Below are 21,768 nucleotides of genomic sequence, written 5' to 3' on the forward strand. Positions count from 1 at the left end.
GTGTGATGGTGTAGATTGACGCAGATGTGAATGGGGTAGAGTATAGTAGATTGGCATAGTTTGTTAGACTGGAGTAGAGTTTGGTAGGTTGGGGAAGACTGTATTGGAGTGACGGATATAGGGGTGAGGTAGTTTGGAGTGAGGCTGACTGTGTCGATATAACTTTGAAGTGGTGAGATTGGAGTGTGGTATGCTGGTGGGGTATATATTGGAGTGGGATAGACTGGGGTAGAGTGGAGTGTGGTAATATGGAGTAGGCTGTAGTAGGGTAGATTGGTGTAGAGCGGAATGGCACAGAGTGGGGTGTGTTAGCTTGAGGCAGTATGGGGTGTGATAGACTGGTGTAAGTGGTGTGGCTTAGAGTGGTATAGAGTGTAGTGGGTTAGAGTGTGGTTGATTGGGGTTGCTTAGAGCAGGGTAGATGTTGGTAGATTGTTGATGATTGGAGTGTGGTAGATTGGAGTTGAGTGGGGTAGTTTTGAGTGGTGTAGCTTGGAGTGGGGTAGAATGTAATGGGGCAGAGTGGTGTAGATTGTATTTAAGTGGTGTACATTGTGGTTGATTCAAGTGGGGTAGACTGGGTTAGACTGCTGGAGAGTGGTGTGGTGTATTGGGCAGTTTGGGGTGGATTAGATTGGTGAATATTGGGTTAGAGTGGAGTGGTGTAGACTGTAGTGATGTACACTGCTGTAGATTGTAATGGATTAGATTAGGGTATAGTGGAGAGATATAGATCGGAGTTTGGTATATTGTGACGGAGTCAAGGGAGGCAGAGTGTTGATGTGTGTGGTAGAAGGAGGTGGATTGTTTTAGCTTGAGAGGTGTTGGATTGAGTGGGGTAGATAGTGGCAGATTTTAGTGAGGTAAATGGATTAGATGGAAGTGGTATATACTGTAGTGTTGTAGATTGTAATGGATTGAAGTAAAGTAGAGTGGAGTGTGGTATATTGTGACAGAGTCAAGTGAGGCAGTGTTGCTTTGTAATGTACACTGAGGTGAGATAGATTGGGTTTGAAGGGAGTTGGATAGAGCGGGGTAGTGGTGGATTTTAATGAGGTTGAATGGGTTAGATGGGAGTGGAGTAGATTAGGCTAGGTTGTAGTGTATGTGAGTGTGTGAGATTCGAGTTGGGTAGGTTGGTGTAGCAATAAATAAAGAGTGTAGTTTATTGCCTTATTAAAGTGCACTGCACACCTAGTTACCGTGTGACTGGAGCCTCTTCACACAAGTTAATATAATACATACGCTACAGATGTGCTGGAAACTGGAGGATGCTTTTAAAGCGCTTCCAACGGATTACATTGTTACAGAGGAAGCGTCCATCTGAAAGCGCTTTAGGATGAACAGCAACTCAATTTTAGACACCACAAGAGTATTTTTATCCATACGGCGCTGGTCAAAGAGCTTTGTGTAAAACCATAAATATAGCGCCTACAATCAGCATATTGTATTACATTAATTACCATAATGTGTTTTCGGTGTGCATGGAGATTAATGGAGTATCTATAAACCTAAGAACAATGACGCTGCACTGGACTGAAAGCTGGTTGCTATCAGACTTGTTTTCAGCTTTGAAAAAAAAACCGCAGCCTACAAACAGATGCAGTTATATGAAGTGCTTTATTAGTGGCGACCTGGTCTGCAGGATGTAACTGCTTGTGTCTGCTTGTGCACAGGATCCCAAATGAACGAAGACTCAAATACCTAAACACAGTGGAGCCTTGCTGAGCACTGAAGTAAATTTGGATTTGTTATTATTTGTTACATATGTAACTGTTTTAGAAAGCTAGCACAGGTCCTAAAAGACTCACTTGTTAAGAGTGTGTTAATGGGCGAATGGTCGTTGAGTGTGAAAATATATTAATGTAATGAACCGCGGAGACTGCCTCTTGAAGGGCGTGCCTTTAATGGCAACCTCACATGCAAATGTACTTCTCAAAACTTTTTTGGGTGGTTACTGTGTATGGCAAACTTTTGTTTTTAGCATTTTGGATCTGCATGTATTTATTTATCTCACTCGCATCGGCATTGTATCGCCATTTATTTTACTGAATCGGATCAGCATTTTTTCGCATCTGCTTTCTTTCAACATTTCTAATGTTTACATATTTCACTTTCTTGTACCTCACTTTCAATTGTATGGATAAGTAAAGCAGTCCTTGTGATATACTTGGTTTGTTTTTTATTTTTCTTCGTATCGTTTTAAGCAATATTTTACTTCAAAGAAAGAATTGCCTCCAATTGCTTCACTAATTTTTACGAAAGGTCAAAACTCCAGTTTGAAATTAGCATGCAACTACAGTGACTGACGATCAACCATCAACCACCAGGGGCGTAGCTTGGTCAGTAAAATTGGAGGTGTATGAGCTTAAGATTTCCAAACAGTGGCACTGGCATAAAATGTTAAAATACATTATATGACAAGCAGGTCACATGGAGGGCTAAAGCGGCAGCGAGAGATAAATGCGGATTGGTAGGGGTAAGAGAGAGAAAACACATTATTTTATAAAATAACCAACCTTGCTTGAGACTTTCAAAAACAGACAGGGAAAGAGAGTGTGAGCGTTTTTGTCTGTGTGTTTGTAAAAACAACTGTTGAAATCCGACAGATACCTCAATGTAGCGCCTCTACCCAAATATTTAGCAGAAAATACAGCCACGCCTCTAATAAACCCTGCAAATGGGAACTGATGTAAAGGCTCCAATATAGATTATATTGCAACAGAGGCAGAGTACATGTTTTTTTTTTTTTCCACTCAAGGAGCATCTGTATCAAAACGGCACTGACCAGTTTTTTTCCCCGTGCCAATATAGTGTCAGCAAGCTGCTGAATTAAAGCGCTGAGCATGGATTATATATATTGTAACCACACGATTAGTCCGTGCCATGTTAAAAAGTCACAAAGAGCAAAATGGTGACCTGATTAAAAAACAAAAGCGATAGAAAACAAACACATGCAATCGCAAGGACTGTTTTACAAACCAGTGCAACTGAGAGAAATTGAGAGTAAGTGAGATGCAACAAAGTGAAATAACCTCACTGACCTGGTCAGTGAACTGCTCTGCCACCTCCTTGTTCCACAGGCAAGTGAAGCTCTTCTGTCCCTGAACTCTGACCTCTATCAGGAGTTTAAGGCCCTCCACCCGCAGGCATCTGCCTGCACCTTATTCCTGGTGTCTAGTGGGAGAGCTCTGCTCTTCCGCGAGGCTGCCCTCCGTCTCTTCTACTTTCCCCTCACTATTATTCTCTGGTGTGCTGTGTCTTTCTGTGCCTTTCACTTCTGCACTTTTTCTATTTTTCCCCATTCTCTCCTCACTCTTGCTTCTCTCGCTCTTCCCCCTCTCTCTCTCCCTGGCGCTCGCTGCCCCTGAGGCCCCACTCCTCCTCTCTCTCACGCTCTATCCCCGCCGCTGCCCCACCCCCTTCTCTCTTGCGCTCTATCCCTGCAGCCCGCTCCCTTTTTTCACACAGTTCCCCACTCCCGCCTCCCAGCTGTCCTCTCCTCCCCCCTTCCTACTTAATGGCGGCTGCGCACAGAAGGTGCGCCTAAGGCAAGCCTATCTGCGCCCGTCCATGACCCACACCAAGAACCCTGGTCCTGCCCCTGCGGCATCTACACAGCAGCAACACTCATCGCACTCAACCCAGGACACAACAACAACTTCATGCAAGTATCTCCAGGCAACACACACGGTCCCTTCAGCTGCCGCCAAACTTGCACCACCACCAAGACGCGGGACCCAGCACACACCACCCTCAACAACTCTCGGATCTCAAAACCCCTGAAGTGCATCCTCCTCAACGTCCGCTCCCTCCATAAACACGCCACTTAAATCTGGGACCTCCCTGACAGCACATTACTCACCGAGACCTAGACCAACACCACCGCACAGACTTCGACATCGCTATCCCCCAGGGATACAAGGTCGTCAGGAAAGAGTGCCCCAGCCGCCCTGGGGGGAGAATCGCCATCGTCCAGAGGTCCAACTTCTGCCTGAACACACATTCCAAAGACTTAAAAGAATCTACAAGCCTGATAGAACACCTCCACTTCAAACTACACACCAGTCAGACATCCACCATCAGGGGAACCATCATCTACCGCAACCCCCCCCCGGACCTCGTACACCATTTGTCGACTCCATCACAGACTGTATCTCCGCGCAAGCCATCACAGCCACCAACTACGCCCTGCTGGGAGACCTCAACTTCCACTTCGAGAATCTATAAGACCCCAACACCGCATCCCTCCTAGACAACCTCCACAACATAGGACTCCGATAGATCGTGACAGAGCCAACACACTCAGCAGGACACACCCTCGATCCCATCTTCAATACAGGAACCTCCGATAGTGTCAGCCACACCACAGAACTCCCATGGACAGATCACCAGTGCATCCACTTCACCTTCAACACACCCACCGGCATCAGACCTCAACTCCAACCATCGCATAGAAACTGGGCAAGAATAACCAACGATCAGCTCACCGCCTCCCTCGCCATCGCCGCCATCACACAGAATGATGACCCAAACACCGCAGCATGCACCTATCACAAATGGATCACCGACTGCGCAAACACCACAGCCCCCCTCAAAAAGAACAACACTCACGCAGAGAGCCAGCTGGTTCACCCCCGAACTCTGAGAATCGAGACACATTTGTCACTGCCTCGAGAAAATCTGGAGAAACACCAAATCCTCAGAAGTCCACAGCAACTTCTGAGCCGCCACCACCAACTCATCAGAAACACCAGAAAGAAAGCTATACAAGACAGAATCTTCTCACAAGCACACAACAGCAAGGAACTCTTCAGCATCAACCAGACAGTGAAACAACGGACATCCCACCCTCACAGGACCTCTGTGACAGACTCAACACCTACTTCCACCACAAAATCAAGACCATCTACGACAGTTTCAGCAAGGACAACCCATGCGCAGAACCCCCTCTACCAAACCCTGACACCAACATACCAACAATCTCCAACTAGACACCCCTCACCACCGAAGATACGCTGAAAACAATGAAGTAAATACACTCCGGGTCCCCCACGGACCCATGCCCCCACCACATCTTCAACAGAGCTGCAGACATCATTCCCCCCAAGCTCCGCCTCACCATCAACCGCTCACTGGCTACCGCCACCTTCCCTGACAACTGGAAACACGCAAGATCAACCTCCTCGTCAAGAAACCCTCAGGAGACCCCCACCGACCTCAAAAACTTTATGCCCATCTCCCTACTCCCATTTCCTGTGAAAGTCATTGAAAAAGCAGTCAACAGCCAACTCATCACATTTATAGAAGACCACAACATCCTCGACATCTCCCAATCCAGATTCAGGACAATCCACATCATCAAAACAGCCCTCCTCGCCGCAACAGACGACATCCACTCCCTACTGGACAAGGGAGAGACGGAGGCACTCATCCTACTAGACCTCTCGGCAGCTTTTGACACAGACTCCCATCACACCTGATAAGAAGACTCCACGAAGTTGGCATCAGAGACAAGACCCTCGACTGGATCCAATCCTTCCTCTCCTGCTGAACACAACGAGTGAGACTCGCCCCCTTCCTCGCAGATCCCACACCACCACCTGCGGAGTGCCCCAGGGATCCTCCCTCAGCCCCACGCTGTTCAGCGTCTACATGGCCTCGCTAGCAACCCTCGTCAGAAGCTATGGAATAAATATCATCTCCTAAGCCTCCCAACTCATCCTCTCCCTCTCCAACGAACCCGACAAGGCCAGATGCAACTCCCACAAAGGCATGGAAGCACTCCCCAACTGAATGAGAAACAGCTGCCTCCAACTCGACACAAACAAGACAGAAGTTCTCATCATGGGCACTCAACTCAACGCATGGAGCAAACCTGGTGGCCACCCACCCTCAGAAACCTGCCCACCCCGCCACTCAAGCCGACAACGTCTGAATCATCCTGGACCCCAACCTCAGCATGAACCATCAAATCAACTCAGTAACTTCCACACCCTCCGCAAGTCCTTCAAATGGATCCACCACAAACATATAAAGACCGTCACACACGCCCTCATCACCAGCAGACTAGACTACGGCAACGCACTCTACACTGGAATCAACAACAAAAACTCATCTGCAAATTGCAAAACAACCAGAACGCCACCGCCAGACTGGTCCTCGACCTACCCAGACACTGCAACTTCTCGCAACACCTACGTACACTGCACTGGCTCCCCAAAGAGAAAAGAATCACTTTCAAGATCCTCACCCACGCACAAAAAGCCCTCCACAACACCGGACCAGCCTACCTGAACAAACAACTCAACTTTCACGTACCCCACAGGGCCCTATGCTCAGCCCAGCTCTCTCTCGCAGAATTACTCCACATCCGGAAAAACAGAACAGGAGGACGCTCCTTCTCCTACCTCGCAGCCACCGCCTGCAACGCCCTACCTATCCATATCAGGCAAACCACCTCCCACCTAAGCTTCATGAAGGAACTGAAGACATGGCTTTTTTAAACCACCTCACCGGTATACGCCACACTCCCACCCCCCCATCCCAAGCGCCTTGAGACCCTAACAGGTGAGCAGCTGCAGTTTACAAGCACCGACTGAAATATGCGAACATTAGAAATGCCGAAGCAATGCCAATGCGATAAAAATGTTGATCTCTTACGAACTTACAACTAAGTAACATTTAGGTGTGAGCATTTATATAAATGGCGTTACAATGCAGAGGCGAAAAAGCAATCCCAATGCTAAATGAATAAATGAATGCCTATCTGAAACGCTAAAAATAAAAGTTTTGTCTTAAAAAGTTATTGCAGAAAAAAACAATTGTCACAAGCACAGGTACAGCGCCAACTGCGATATAATGACAATCCTCTTTTATTACAATACATTCTGCTGCCAATACAAATATTTTTGAAGAGGCTTCTTCAGACTATGGGTGGGATATGTTCACGGAGGAGCTACCATCAGAATGTCTGTTCCCCTTTGAATGCTGTTTTTTTTCTTCTTTTTACAAAATGGCAATACAAAATGTTTATTAAAAAAAGACTGAACTCTAGAAGCCTTCACAGGGGCCCCCCCTCTAGCCATCACACTGCCAGTTGCAACAATTCCAACCTTTTCCCAGTCAAGTTGACCTTATTTCAATATCAGCTTTGTGTCCATATCTCCTAATTTGAACATGTATGTGATTGTTCTGTGCTCAATAACCTCTAGCTTATCATGTGCTTTCTCTATAAAAGCCATTTACATTTTCGGTTTGGCTAGACTAAACCTTTTCTTCTTCGTCGTTGAGCTGTGGTGAAGGCAATGATGAGTGCTGGAACAGTTTTTAGCAGACGTAGTGTTGTCATCAAACAGGTGTACCATTGTAAGGCTGCTGTCAACAAAACCGCTCTGACCAGTGAGTCTGTGGTGTCCAGTCTACACCTTATTGTGAACCTAGCTACATCTCTACTATCCCCAGCAGCCTGGGAGAGTAGGGCCCAGGCATCCTCCTGAACTGCTGGCAGCTCCTGCGCAACAGTATCCCACATCAATGACTTGGTTTATGCTATATTATGTCCAGGACTTCAGCTGCTCTCCTCACCACCATGGCAAATGAAGCTCCCTCTTCTGTAGCAATGGTAAGGGGAGAAAACATGCCAGTATCTGATGAGGTGTCCAGTTTGCTGGCCTCTGTCACATCATCACATCAGTCCATCTTGGTATCATGAGGCTGGTATTTGTTAGGCTACAGTGACCCCCCCCAATCCTCCCAGAGTCCTAGCCATTAAAAATAAAGCTCAGGCTCTGGCCTGGCTCCAGTCGCAGTTGGACAACGCCTCTCCAAATCTGTGTTGGAGTCAGAGATCAGAATGGGGACAGCGGTGCCAGGAGTGTCGGCATCAGGGTTGGTGCTTAGGAAGGTTGAAGTGGCACAATCGGGTCCGGATCCATCCATGGATCCAAGGAGCTCGACTGGCAAGGGAGCTGCCAGCTTGGATCCAGTAGGGGCGCATCCCGAATTAGCAAGGCCTAATAGCATGCCAGAGGTAAGCAGCTGCCCAAATATGAGGTGCATGGCCTCATAAAGTTATTTTAGTTTAGTGGGAGTTGCTCCGGCTCTGGGAAATTCAGGGAAATGCAGATTCGGGCCAGGCGATGGCTCAACGGTGGAGCCAGGCCTTGAATGCAAATGCTCCCTTGTCTCGTTGGCCAACGGACGAGGTGAAGTCGAACACCTCTTCAACTTCTCCTTGTGACAGGACTTACCTGAATGGCCTGACGACTTAGAATACAATGAGGATCTCAGACTCTGCAACCGTTCCCGGGACCCTCCCTCTTGATGGTATTTTAATCATAGAAGGCTCGCACTTCGACCTGCCATGAGCTTGAAGAGCATTCTCTCAAGGCCTTCAGGTTCATGGTGCAGCCATTGGATCAGGCCTTCGGAGCACGGTCACGCATGAGGCACTAAAGGCATACAAAATGCAGGTCCGTCACTGACATCAAACAGTAACAGGCCCCCCTGGGCTTGAAGCTGGTCTTCCAAGAGGACATGTCTGCCACATAAGTCGGAAAACTTCAAAAGGATTTTGACACAATTTCAAAGAAAGTTAGTCAAAAAGTGACAAAGAGTAGCTCTCCCCCAGATCCGCACTGACTTGTGTAGAAAGGAAGGAAATGACGTCAGCACGCTGGGATGGCGCCTATATTGGCACTGGGCACGTACCTTCTGGCACTGATGATGCCATGCAGAGTCGAACAACACTACCTACCAGCACTCAGGGGTACTGCTAAAAAAAAAAAATCTGCATCCAGTCTGATGATATTTCTAAGGTAAGGAATCTGCGGCTGGAAGTCTCTATCAATTAGAACACTAAATAGAGGCTACATGTCAGAGCTTTTGTTATTTACTGCTCACAGCTGAAGCTGTGAAAACAAACAACTGCAATTGTCTTAAAAATAAAAGGTGAAAAATGTAGGATGTGACAAATAATAAACCGCTTTTTACTGGCAACACAACCCAAAACTTAAATTATAAGCAATTAGCATATAAAATAAAACCTACTTACTAATTGAGACAGCAATGGAGGAAGAGAATGATACAAATCAAAAAACAGGTCCAACGTCTCTGATTCCAGAAAAACTGAGGAAGAAAATAGTGAGTTAATAATGTAGCTTACATAAAACATTATTCAAACATATCAATTCAATATTTATTTACAAGAAAAATCTGCATTTTAAAGGGCAGCAAGAATTCTAAGTGGCTTTTTACCCAAGTATGTGAGCTTTTGTCAGGGAACTGGGGACTTACGCCTGCTTTTTAACCTCTCTAGTTCAGAGGATGAGATGTTCACATCATCCTCATCACATTTACAATGCAGAGTGCATGAGCATCTTTTCATAGCCAGAAAGCACACTTGACACCAGGGATACATTTTTGTTGCAAAAAAAGAACAGGGTAGGGGTCAGCCCATCCTGGCACTTGGCCACAACTCCACACCTAAAAATTCAAACTAAGACACCAGTGATACAGTTTTATATATATAGGAAAAAAGAGCAAAGAGGAGTTGTTTGGATTCCCCTTATTGCTTGCTATGTTTCTCTGCTGTATGTTTGTTGCAGCAGATGCTGAGTATGACTACGATGCCCAGTTGTAATTTTGTTGTTCACAGTGTCACAGTTCAGATGGAGCAGGTGTCCCCATCTGTAAATGTTCTAGCCTCCCTTTGTAGCCCACCACCAACCAGTAAAAACAATCACTGCAACCTCGGCCTGAAAAAGGTGATAGTGTTCCAATTTACAGTGCTCTTAGTGTGGTTTTTCAGGATAGTGTCTCAACATATTACTCACCTATAGTGCTAGAGTAAAAAGGTTTCCTCTGTATAGTTGTGCAAAATCAAATTGTGTGTGTGTGTGTGGGTGGGGGGGGGGGATTTGAGAGCTGTGGAGTTCAGGCTGAACTCTGTGTACATTTCTCACAGTGCTCGTGAGTGGGTGTTAGACCCGATACCCCTAAGTTTGTTCTTACCTCAAATGTTTTGCTTTTTCCCCCCTCCTACCCCCTGTTTACAAACTTAATTTTTGTTGGTCTTAGGACTCTGTGCCCTTCACCACCACTAACTGGTGCTACAGTGCTTGTGCTCACTCCACTAAACTTGGTAAATTTGGCTTTTTGGCACATGTAATTTACTTATAAGTCCTTAGTAAAGTAGTACAACATGTATCCAGGGCCTGTAAATGAAATGCTACTAGTGGGGCTACAGCACTTATTTTATCACACACTTAAGTAGCCTTTAAACCTCTTCTATAAGTCGGATGCCCAGAAGCTGTCTGACAACAGGGTGGGCATGTGAGTCGGATGGCATTTTAGACTACAATAAGCACATGTGTGGTGTAGATAGAACAGATCAGAGGTTAGACCCTTACACTGCTCTTCATAAGGCTTACATTTGGCATAAGAAGTTGGCTATTCATTTGTTTCATTTAGCAAACTTTAATGATTTTGTTGTGTTCAAGGATTGTTCAAAGATGACTTTTGTTCAGTTTCAGGAGTCTGTGATAGGCAGCCTTGTTACAGTGGAACAGGCAAGTGTTCCTAGAGTTGGAGCAGTGGAGGATATAGCTAGATCGAAAGATCGCCACTTTACTGATCACATTCCTCCCATGCCCCAAAAACCAAGCCTTGTAAGAAATGTACAACCTGTATGCAAAGAGGAATGCAGAAGGAGAGTCATATGCACTGCCCTGATTGTCCTTCTAAACCTGGGATGTGTGTGCCCGCTTGTTTTAGAAGGTCCCACACACAAAATAATTTTTGGTAGCACTCATGAGCATTGTCTGGTTTATATCGCTTTATAGTTTTTGTTCAGTTTCAAGATTGGCATTCGTTTTATGTAGTTAGTTAGCGCTGTTGTGTTTGTAGTTTTGTATTTAGCTACTATTGTTTTGTGTTTTCTTTTTTGTTAAAAAAATGTGATGGTGGTGTGAGTGGACTGGAGCTTGGATGGTGGTGTGCATGGACTGGTGCTTAGCTGGTGGTGTGAGTGGACTGGAGCTTGGATGGTGGTGTGCATGGACTGGTGCTTAGCTGGTGGTGTGCGTGGACTGGTGCTTGGCTGGTGGAGTGTGTGGGTTGGCACTTGGCTGCCGGTGTGAGTGAGCTGGTGCTTGGCTGGCGGTGTGTGTGAGCTGGCGCTTGGCTGGCGGTGTGCGTGAGCTGGCGCTTGGCTGTCAGTGTGCGTGAGCTGGTGCATGGCTGACAGCATGTGTGAGCTGGTGCATGGCTGACAGCATGTGTGAGCTGCCGTTTGGCTAGCGGTGTGTGAATAGTGATTTGCTGCTGGTTTCTACACTTACTGCTAGCCAAACCCCAGTCCACATACTCCGTCAGCCAGTGTGATTGCTGTGTCAGGCATGTTGGTGTATAAAAGTGATGGGCTCATGAATGTCACTGTCTGCTGATGTGAGTGTTGTAATGTGCTGTGTCCACAGCTGGTGGCGTGAATGGTCTTGGGTGTCTCACAAATGAAAGGTGTGTGAATGGACTGTAGAGCAGTTTGTGCATTGACGCAGCTTTACAGCTTACGCGCTGCGAGTCATTGGTTCAGTTTTTTACCTTTAAATTATTAACAGTGCATTTCATTTTTGTGAAATCTCTTGTTAATAAAATGTTATGTTCTGAACTTTCACTCACCCTCATACCAAATCCAACCATCTGTGTGTACCAATAAAGAGAGTGAGAAGAGAGAGAGAGCTCACCTTCCCCAATTACTATCAACAACCACAAGAAGCGAGCACGCTACCAAGTATCTTACTTCTGTGATGTCCCAAACACAAAAATTATGGAAATCACTGTTTTCAACCTTTGTTCAAGGTTACCACGATTAAAAACACGCTAGATTGGTGGGTAACCACAAGACAATTTTATTGCACTTCTCTTCTTAGTTGTGAATTCAACTCATGATAAAAAAACCTGCTCTCCGCTGTAATCAGGCATTGAAGCACACCCCTGACACGCTAGGTGTCTCGGGTGGGACCTCAATGATGAAGCATGTCACCAACTAGGTTTTTGGGCAGGAGTCTTTTTTAACAAAACCTAAGGGCGTTTCTTTCACAATTTTTGGGACATCCCAGAAGTAGCAGACTTAGTAGCATGCTCGCTTCTTGTCTACGGAATAACTACAAACTCTAGATAGTTTCAAATACTAGACACCCAGAAGAGTACAGCCTCTCATGGATCCCAACACATTTTTTACACACAATGCCCTGGAAATCTCAAAATGTGATTAATATCACACATTTTCCTTGCATTTCTGTGCCATATTCTTCCAGAAACAAAAATAAACCAAACATTTCCTACCACTCAGAGTACCCCTCGTTCTTGTGGAAAAAATTATACCTCACTTGTGAGGGGGCCCAAAGCAGATGCATCCTAAAAACGTATACAAAAACTGCGCTTATGAACACGCTTTGGTGCCCCCTCAATCTCTACACGTCTTTGGCCCTTCCCTGTTGCAGGTCCTTGGTCCACACACACACATGAAGGTATCACTGTTATCAGGAGACCAAGGGGAATGATGAGAGGTAGGAAATTTGTGGCTCCCCTCAGATTCCAGAACTTTCCATCACAGAAATGTGGGGAGAATGTGAGGTTTGCAAGGGATTCTGAGTAACAAAATGTGGTGAGAGCCACACAAGTCACCCCATCCTGGATGCCCCTAGGTCTATAGTTTTAAAAAATGTACAGGTTTGCTAGGTTTCCCTGGGTGCCAGCTTTGCTAGAGCCCAAAATGCACAGCCTAGGCACAATGCAATAATCAAGTTAGTTTTCAGCTGTAAAATGTGATGTGTCCACATTGATTTGGTGCGCTTCCATCACGAGCATTTTTATTTGGAAACTTGGGGGAATGCTGGGTGGGAGCAAGTTTGTGGCTCCCCTCAAATTCCAGAACTTTGCATCACAGACATTTGAGGAAAATGTGTTTTTTTAGACAGATTTTGAGGACTGCCAGGGATTCTATGTAGAAAAATGTGGTGAGCGTCACACAAGTCACCCCATCCTGGATTACCCTAGGTGTCTAGTTTTAAAAAATGTACAGGTTTCCTACGTGCTGGCACAATGCAAAAAAATAAATAAATAAATAAAGTCGGTTTTCAGTGGAAAAATGTGATGTCTCCATGTTGTGTTTTTGGTCATTTTCTGTCACAGGCACTAGGCCTACCCACACAAGTGAGGTACCATTTTTATCTGGAGACTTAGGGGAATGCTGGGTGGAAGGGAGTTTGGGGCTTCCCTCAGATTCCAGAACCTTGCATCACAGAAATGTGCGGAAAATGTGTTTTTTAGACACAATTTGAGTTTTGAAAGGTATTCTGGGCAACAGAACCTTGTGGGAGCCACACAAGTCACCCCATCCTGGATTTCCCCAGGTGTATAGCTTTAAAAAATGTACAGGTTTGCTAGGTTTCCCGAGGTGACAGCGGTGCTGGGGCCCAAAATCCACAGCTAGGCACATTGCTAAAAACGAGTCCGTTTCCACTGCAAACATGTGATGTGTCCAAGTTGATTTGTGGGCCATTTCCTGTCACGCGAACTAGGTCTACCCAAAGAAGTGAGGTACCATTTTTATTGGGAGACTTGGGGTAACACAAAACAGCAGAACATGTGTTATTACCAATTACCTTTCTCTGCATTTGCACATTCCAAATGTAAACACAGTGTGTAAGAAAAAAGTCATTTTGAGAAATGCCCTCTATTTCACATGCTAGTATAGGTATCCAACAAATTCAGAGATGAGCAAAAAATCACTGCTCCTCAACTCCATATCTTGTGCCTGTTTTGGAAATACATAGGTTTCCTTGATACCTATTTTTCACTCTTGATATTTAATCAAAATGTAGCTGTAGTTCAGATAATTTCTCTTTCCCATGCAGGGGAATCCACATCCCCAGGATGTTGGGAAAAAAGGATGCAAATTTAGCATGGAGAGTTTATGTGGACAAAATGTTATGGGGGGCCTAAGCGCAAACTACCCCAAAAAAAGCTTAGCATGGGGAGGAGAGGCATCATCAGGGGAAAGCTTAGCAGCGAAGTGGTTAAAACATGTCTAAGGCCTGCCGTTCCAGCTTCTGTGCAGTTTACAACTGTCTGTTCGACCTGGCAAAATAAACCTTTTGCCAGGAGTAAACCTCCCTTTTTTCCCCAACTTCGTTTTATTGATTTTCGCATAAGAAACAACAAAATAGGCAGTGCAAGATTCCCAAATGCACAAAGGTAAATTGCCCACATCAATATAGCAGTATTTCTCAATTGTGAGCCACATTGTACATGCGAAGCTTGATAATAGAAAAGTACATCACTGTCAACATAATATAGCATAATCCAAGTCATCAAGCTAGTTTCATAGATATAGGTTCACCAATATTGCACTTGGCTGCCACATCACTTGTATAACATTACACATTTTACGCAGAAGTAAAACTCCATCATATGGAGTGGTCACTGAGCCTGTGATCCCCTCCTCGCTACACTTTTCGAGCAGAAGCCACCATATCATTATCTCTTCCTAGGCCACCTTGTTACTTTGAAAAAGAAGACACATATGGTGTTACTCAGGAGGGCGTGACCTGAGGTCGATGGAGCAGCACGCGTAAAGTGGAGCTCCCGACGGCCTCCAACGCTTAACTACATCATCCTGATTCCCTGACCCCCGGCCCCTGCACGGGACGTCATAATATTCAAGGACACCCCTGCTGAAGTCTAGGCCCGCAGCGGAACCAGTGGAGCTGATCCCGGGGACGCGACCGATCTGTGAGGGAAGACTGAGCCCTTCGTCAAGATGGCGGCTCCAGCAGCAGAGCAAAAACAAGGCGAGATCCCGATGCGCGAAACCAACAGCAGCACTGAGTGAGTCGGGAGACCGGGAGAGGCGGGCGCCGGGACGCCCATAACAGAATACAGAAGAGGAAGCGACCGTCACCTGAACGGGGCTGGTCCCGGCACAAGAAACGGAACCGCGAAGCGCGGAGGTGACCCCGGAATATGTGGCGAGCCAGAACGGGCCCGGTCGGTGAGTTAAAATACCCGTTCAATATACCAAACAGTGACGGGCATGCAGAACCCGGGCTCCAGGCGGTGAACATTACTGAGAGATCTGAAAGCTGACAGGGGCCGCACACCATGCAGAGGGAGTGAGGAGTGGGCGGGCTGAACGCAGCCGCTTCGCGGACGATCCTGAGGCCCGCCCGAGCGTCGGCCCTCCGGTCCCAAACAGTGCCATAAATGGGCAAGGGATCGATACCTGGGCTAACAGAAAAAGAAAGCCTATATCTACCTAGCAGGCCCCTAACTAAATAAACAAAAAAACGCTTAGACATTTAGCAATAAGCCAGTGCTGAGAACCTTAAAACCAAAGACCACACAGAGCAAGCCTCAAACACGCACAGCACAGAAACCAGAACAACAAGCAGATTAAGACTGAAATGTAAAAGGGAACAGAGATAGGAAATAAATAAAAGAAAATAAAGGCGAGCTCAAGTCTTGGGCACAGGAATAGACAGCACGATAATATCTGAAACTTACAGAGACCCAGCCAGGAGGAAAACAAGGAAGTAACTTAAAATGGGAAAATCAAGAAAGAAAGATGGTATCGTGGAGGAGAGCAACCCCCCACAAAGAAGGAAGAAACGAGGAACCAGACAAAGAGACCACCCTGGACACACTACTACAGGCAATACAGGCATCCAGAGAGGCACTGGAGCTAAAAATAGACTCACTATCGGTGGACTTGACACTACTAAGGGATGACCATAGGCGACTCACGGACAGGGTAGTTGCCAACGAAAAAACACTAAACTACCTCACCCCTGAAAATACGAAAATCTCCAAAACAGTAACTGAATTGGGAACTCGGATGAAAACGCTCGAAACACAAGCAGGGGATGCCGAAAACAGAGCACGGAGGAGCAACCTTCGCCTGGTGGGCATACCAGAGAAAACTGAACTTGAAGACCCAGACATGGGAACCTACCCTGAAAGATGGATATGCTCAGAAATAGCTCCGGAGGGCTTATCACAGTATTTTGCAATAGAAAGAGCCCACTGTGTGCCTGCCAGACCCCCCCCCCTCCGGGAGCCAGCCCGCACCCGATCATAGCAAAACTACTACATTTTAAAGATAGAGATTTTATACTAGCCCAAGCAAGGAAAAAAGGGGAGATCAGGATAGGTGATCGGAGGGTCATGATCTTCCCGGACTTCACCAGGGATCCTCAAAAACAAAGATCCGCCTTCACGGAGATCAAAAGGCGACTCAGAACAAGGTCAATACGCTATGCTATGCTGTTCCCGGCCAAATAAAAAATTATCAGTAACAATGAGACCCTGTTCTTTACTTCGCCACAGCAGGCATAGGAATGGCTAGATACTCAGGGGACAAGTGGACAAAACAGCGAGGGACGATCCTCACACCCCCCAAAAGAAACTCGCCACAAGAAAGATAGACCTTCTTTGGGCTCTGCTCCACCACGCAATCAGGCGCTACAAGAAAGAGAAAACGCAGTGAGAACCGCAGCAGCCCTGAGTAGAGAGCCCTCGATGCTTGCCCGCTCGCCCGAACCTCAATCAGATCGAGAATCGATGTCAGACGATGTCTCCCGCTCATCGCTAGAAACAACATAAAACCTACCACAAGTCACCCCAGGATCATCCGACGAGATCATCTGAAAAGAAGACGACGCTATCACGGATCCCCCGCAATCCACACAAGGTGAAAACTCATCGAACAAAACGCCCCAAGAAGTATCACCGTACCAGGGGACTTTGCAAGGAGATCATGGAGAGCTATCAGATAAGGACCATTAGTACACAGACGACCTGACCCTGCGGACGTCCGCCGTCTTGAACAGCAAGTAACTTTGGGGTCTGGGAGAAGGGGTACACTTACTCAAATAATTCATACACATGGAGGCCAGGGAAGGATTATCCGACCCTAGCCATGCTCCTCACTTATACATAATGTTTCTCAAGTTTAGGGAAGTTTGGACGGGGATAGTTGGGAATCCGGTCCTGGGGAGAGGAAAGTTAGACACATTAAGAAACGTTTGGTTATTAGTTAACTTAACAAAATTAGCTGACCCTGCTCCGGTCTACACCACTCAATTTCGAACCCCCTTGCTGTCACACCCCCCTCAATGGTTACTAGGTAAGATCTATCACCCCATACCACCTATAAACGCACCTCATGGACAGAGAGTCAAACTACAAGTTCCTCACGTGGAACGTTAGAGGACTGAACAGCATACACAAACCGTACAAGGTGTACAGTCAACTTAAGAGGCGGGACATACATATTGCAATACTACAGGAAACACACCTTATTGAGAAGGAGGTCACTGCACTGACAAAACTTTGGAGGGGACAAGTATATGCAACTGAGTACTCAGCCTATGCGAGGGGGGTACTTATATGGATCCGCCCTGATGTCCCATTTCAGAAAGTGAACACAATCATTGATAAAGAAGGAAGCTATGTGCTAGTCGCTGGAGGTTTGGGAGGAAGAGCCATCACAATAGGGGGCACATATGTGCCCAACCACAACCAAATCACATTCCTGAACAAACTCTCAAACAGGTGGGGACCACAGCTAACTCAGGCCATAATTATGGGAGGAGACTTCAACTGTATTGCAAACACTGAGATAGATAGGTCGCACCCGCCACTGCCCCACTCTCCAATACTTAAGACGGCCAATAGCTTTACAAGATGGCAGAGGGACTGGGACCTATTAGACTCCTGGAGGCATTTAGACCCTTAGAAAGGGACTACTCCTTTTACTCACACTTGCAAGACCTGCACGTTCGGTTGGATACCTTCTTGACATTCCCTGAGGTGAACAGCACAACACAGGCAGCGGAATATTTGTGCCGTACCATATCCGACCACAACCCATTATTACTCACCCTAGATTGGAAAAGAGAACGTCCCCTGATACAAAAACTAGAGGCTCAGGGCTGACACATTAGAAGACCACGCCTTTTGTCAAAACATAAGAGAAGCAATAAAAGAGTATTTTGAACACAACCAAGACACTGCATCTACCAGAGCCCAAAAATGGGAAGCATTCAAAGTTACCCTAAGAGGACTCTGCATGACTGGGGTGACAGGGGTTAGAAAAACACTAGAGGGAGAGATTAACAAGAATGAATTAGAATTGAGAAACCTAGAACGCAATAGACCTGACAACCCAGAACTGGCCCCAAATATCTCAGCGATTTAGAATAAGATAGCTCTAACCATGGAAAAGCTTAGACGCTTTGACTACAGGAAATACACTACCAGACAACATGCACAAGGTGAAAGGGTGGGGGCTTTACTAGCATGGCTAGTGGCCCCACCTAGACAACAATCACTAATAATGGAGCTAGTAAACCAGACGGGAACCAGAGTATTTGGCCAAGGAGAGATCAATACATGTTTCACAGAATACTACTCAAACCTATATGCCCCCCCCATCGACCCCTTTAAGAGCAGAGCAATTGCACAACCTTGCACATATCCAGCTTCCCACTCTAAGCGAAGAGGATCAGCTAATATTGGGAGAACAGTTATCAACACGGGAAATAAAGGTAAGGGTGGAGGCAATGGCGAGAGGGGAGGTACCAGGGGCAGACGGACTACCGGCAGAACTATACAAAGCATATGCTGATCTTCTAGCACCCAAACTAAGCATCCTCTACGAAGAGGCGCTTGAAACAGGGGTTTTGCCCCCATCCCCAAACAAAGCCATTGTTGTCCCACTACCCAAACCTGGGCGCCCACCCACAGACGTTTGCTCATATCGTCCACTATCCATGCTCAATATTGACTACAAAATCTTGAGCAGCGCCCTAGCCGCCTAACTGCTGTCAGGAGACTCATTAGCATAATACATTCCAAATCACCGACCATCAACACAGCAGCAGTTCTGGTGGTAGATATCGAAAAGGCATTTGATAGTCTCAGATGGGATTACTTGGAAGTAGAAATGGAGAAGATGGGACTAGGGCAGGGATTTATTAAATGGGTGAAATTATTATACTCAACTCCAACAGAACTCCCAAGCATACAGGATAGGAAGAGGTACAAGGCAGGGCTGCTCACTGTCGCCCCTACTCTTTGCTATTGCAATGGAGCCACTCGCACACTTGGCTAGATCAGGAGCATACTTTAAAGGACTTGTGATAGGTAATCAGACACACAAGATAGCGCTCTATGCAGACGACATGCTGATATTTCTAGGAGATCCCAACAACGAACTACAGGGAGCGATGACACTACTGGAGCGTTTCGGCAATACTTCGGGTCTCTGTATTAATTGGCAGAAATCCCACCTATACCCACTAAAACAGGGATTACCCCAGATCGCCAATGTACAGGGGCTAAACTGGTCCCAAACCATGTTTCGATACCTAGGCGTCCACATATACCATGATATGGGAGATCTATTAGAGGGAAATGTTAATAGAGCGATCCAGAAGCTGAAAACAGACGTTCAATTCTGGAAAACATTACCCTTGTCAGTGACAGGCAGAGTAGCCCTGGTGAAAATGGTGACCATGCCTAGACTGTTATACAGCTTTTCCACGCTTCCTGTAATAATCCCTCGATCAATCTTTAAAGAGATCGACACAATTATCACTAACTTCATATGGGGAGCGAGCCGCCATAGACTAGCCCTACACAAACTCCAGCGGCCGACGATAGAAGGGGGCCTGGCAGCCCTAGACATAGAACTATACTACCTAGCGGGGCAACTTCAGTGGTTAGCTAGGAAGTGGCACTCAATTCTTTCCATAGAGACAGACACGTGTTCCTGAGATCCCTCAACCACAGGTATTATGGGAATACTCCTAACACCAAGAAGAGGGCATAAAACAGAACCCCTAGAACTCCAAGTATGGAGCCATTGCTGGAATCAAAGTTTACAACGCACGCAAACCATACACCCATATTCCCCAAATCTACCCCTAGCCAGTCTAACTACATTGCCTCGGGGCTGCAATATTGTAAGAATCACAAGATCTGAGAGGGCAGGCATTAGGACTGTGGGGGACCTCTTTAGGGATGGAGAACTGTTAACATATGAAGACCTAATGACCCAACATGAAATCCCCGCCAGAATGTTCCTCACACACAGAGCAATCATAACCCTAATACAAAAATATTGGAGGCAGGGATCCAGAGAACCCTCCACACATGCCGGATGTCACAGCATATGCACAATAGGTGGGAACAAGAAGATGGTCTTAACGCTTAATAAATCACTGCAAAAAGACACATTGCACTCCCTGGATAGATTGAAGCACCAATGGCAGGAAGACATCCAGGAAGACATAGATGACAACCTCTGGGGAAAAATCATAACGCACACATACAGAGTTTCCCGAAATGCTAGATTCAAACTGATCAATCTAAACATACTACACAGAGCATACCTAAGCCCCGCAAAGATAGCCTCTATTTACCCCAGTGTGAATAGTCTCTGTCCTCGTTGCACAGCACCAGAAGCAGGCCTACTCCACATGCTATGGACTTGCAGCACAGTGAAACACTACTGGGAAGAAATATTGAATACCCTCACAACAATATCAAAGAGAAGACTCTTACCTACCCCAACAGCAATATTACTAGGGGGGTTTCTCTAGACCACATAAGAAAAAAAACGTGAACAAGTTTATAGACCTAGCGCTGATACTGGCCAAACGAGAGATCACAATGCACTGGAAAGACCCAAGGGGCCCACAGACGCTAAGATGGAAAGAGGAAATGATTAAATGGGCTGGAGCTGAGGGAGAGACATTGCACCAGGAAGTGGCAAAGGGAGCGGGAAATCCAGAGGGTGCTCAGGGTTGGGATGAGTTGCTCGACCGCGTGCAAAATCCACGGGAAGACAAAGAGGACCTAAGTTCATCATCGGACACAGACTAAGTGGAAGACTAAACACAGAAACGCAAACACACACTGATCACACCAACATAGCCAAGCTGGAAACATATGAGGAAACGACCTAGGGGTTATGTAACAACACCCAAGAAAAGACGCTATGGGGGAAAACAAACAAATTAATAACACCGGAGCGGGGACAGAGGAGAACTCAAGGGAAGGGGGAAATAGGGAAAAGTTGTTAACAATTGTCCTTTTTTTGTTCTTTTTTTCTACTTGCAAGAAAACTAATAAAAATAATTTTAAAAAAACAAATATGGTGTTATTCAGCCACTCCCCATTCAAGCAGGTCCCTCAGCCATAAGGAGGCAGCGATCCCCTTGTTCCCAATCACCTGACGGCCACTCGTCTCTTAGCCAGAAGGAGTGCAAGCTGGGTAAGTTTATAGGGGATCTAATACCCCCTGGGCCTCGCCACCACTCGCATGAGGCAGGCCGCTGGGGTCAGTGTGATCACTAAGCTGGTTGCCTCCTCAATACTGTGCACAACCTACCTCCAAACGTTTTGAACCTCAGTGCAGGCCCAGACAAGATACAAAAAAGGTGGCATTCATCTCCCCGCAACGCCAACATCTTGCCGCTGTACAGAGGCCTATTCTATTTAGTTGACAAGGAGTCACATAGGTGTGGTTTAGGAAGTTGAAAAGTATTAAGTTAAATCTATTATTACAGGATACCATTTTCCCTAACTCGCATGTGTGTGCCCAATCAGCATTTATTTGCTCTTCTAGCAACCTCTCCCAGGGTCATCGCACTACATAGGGTTTTTTCAGCATGTCCCTCCTGAGCGCATTATAGAATA

At 46.3% G+C, this 21,768-nt stretch overlaps 1 protein-coding gene across 2 annotated transcripts in view; it reads right to left on the reverse strand.

Moving 5' to 3' along the window:
* The window catches only part of RANBP17 (RAN binding protein 17), a 1,172,021-nt gene that overhangs the window by 1,000,369 nt on the left and 149,884 nt on the right, over positions 1-21,768 (reverse strand). For both annotated transcript variants that reach the window (XM_069199335.1, XM_069199333.1), the window contains exon 8: positions 9,056-9,129. In XM_069199335.1, coding sequence (XP_069055436.1) covers positions 9,056-9,129 — 74 coding nt within the window. The remainder of the gene's footprint in view (positions 1-9,055; positions 9,130-21,768) is intronic.

The sequence above is a fragment of the Pleurodeles waltl genome, chromosome 7 (genome assembly GCF_031143425.1).
Source record: "Pleurodeles waltl isolate 20211129_DDA chromosome 7, aPleWal1.hap1.20221129, whole genome shotgun sequence".
NCBI lineage: Eukaryota > Metazoa > Chordata > Amphibia > Caudata > Salamandridae > Pleurodeles > Pleurodeles waltl.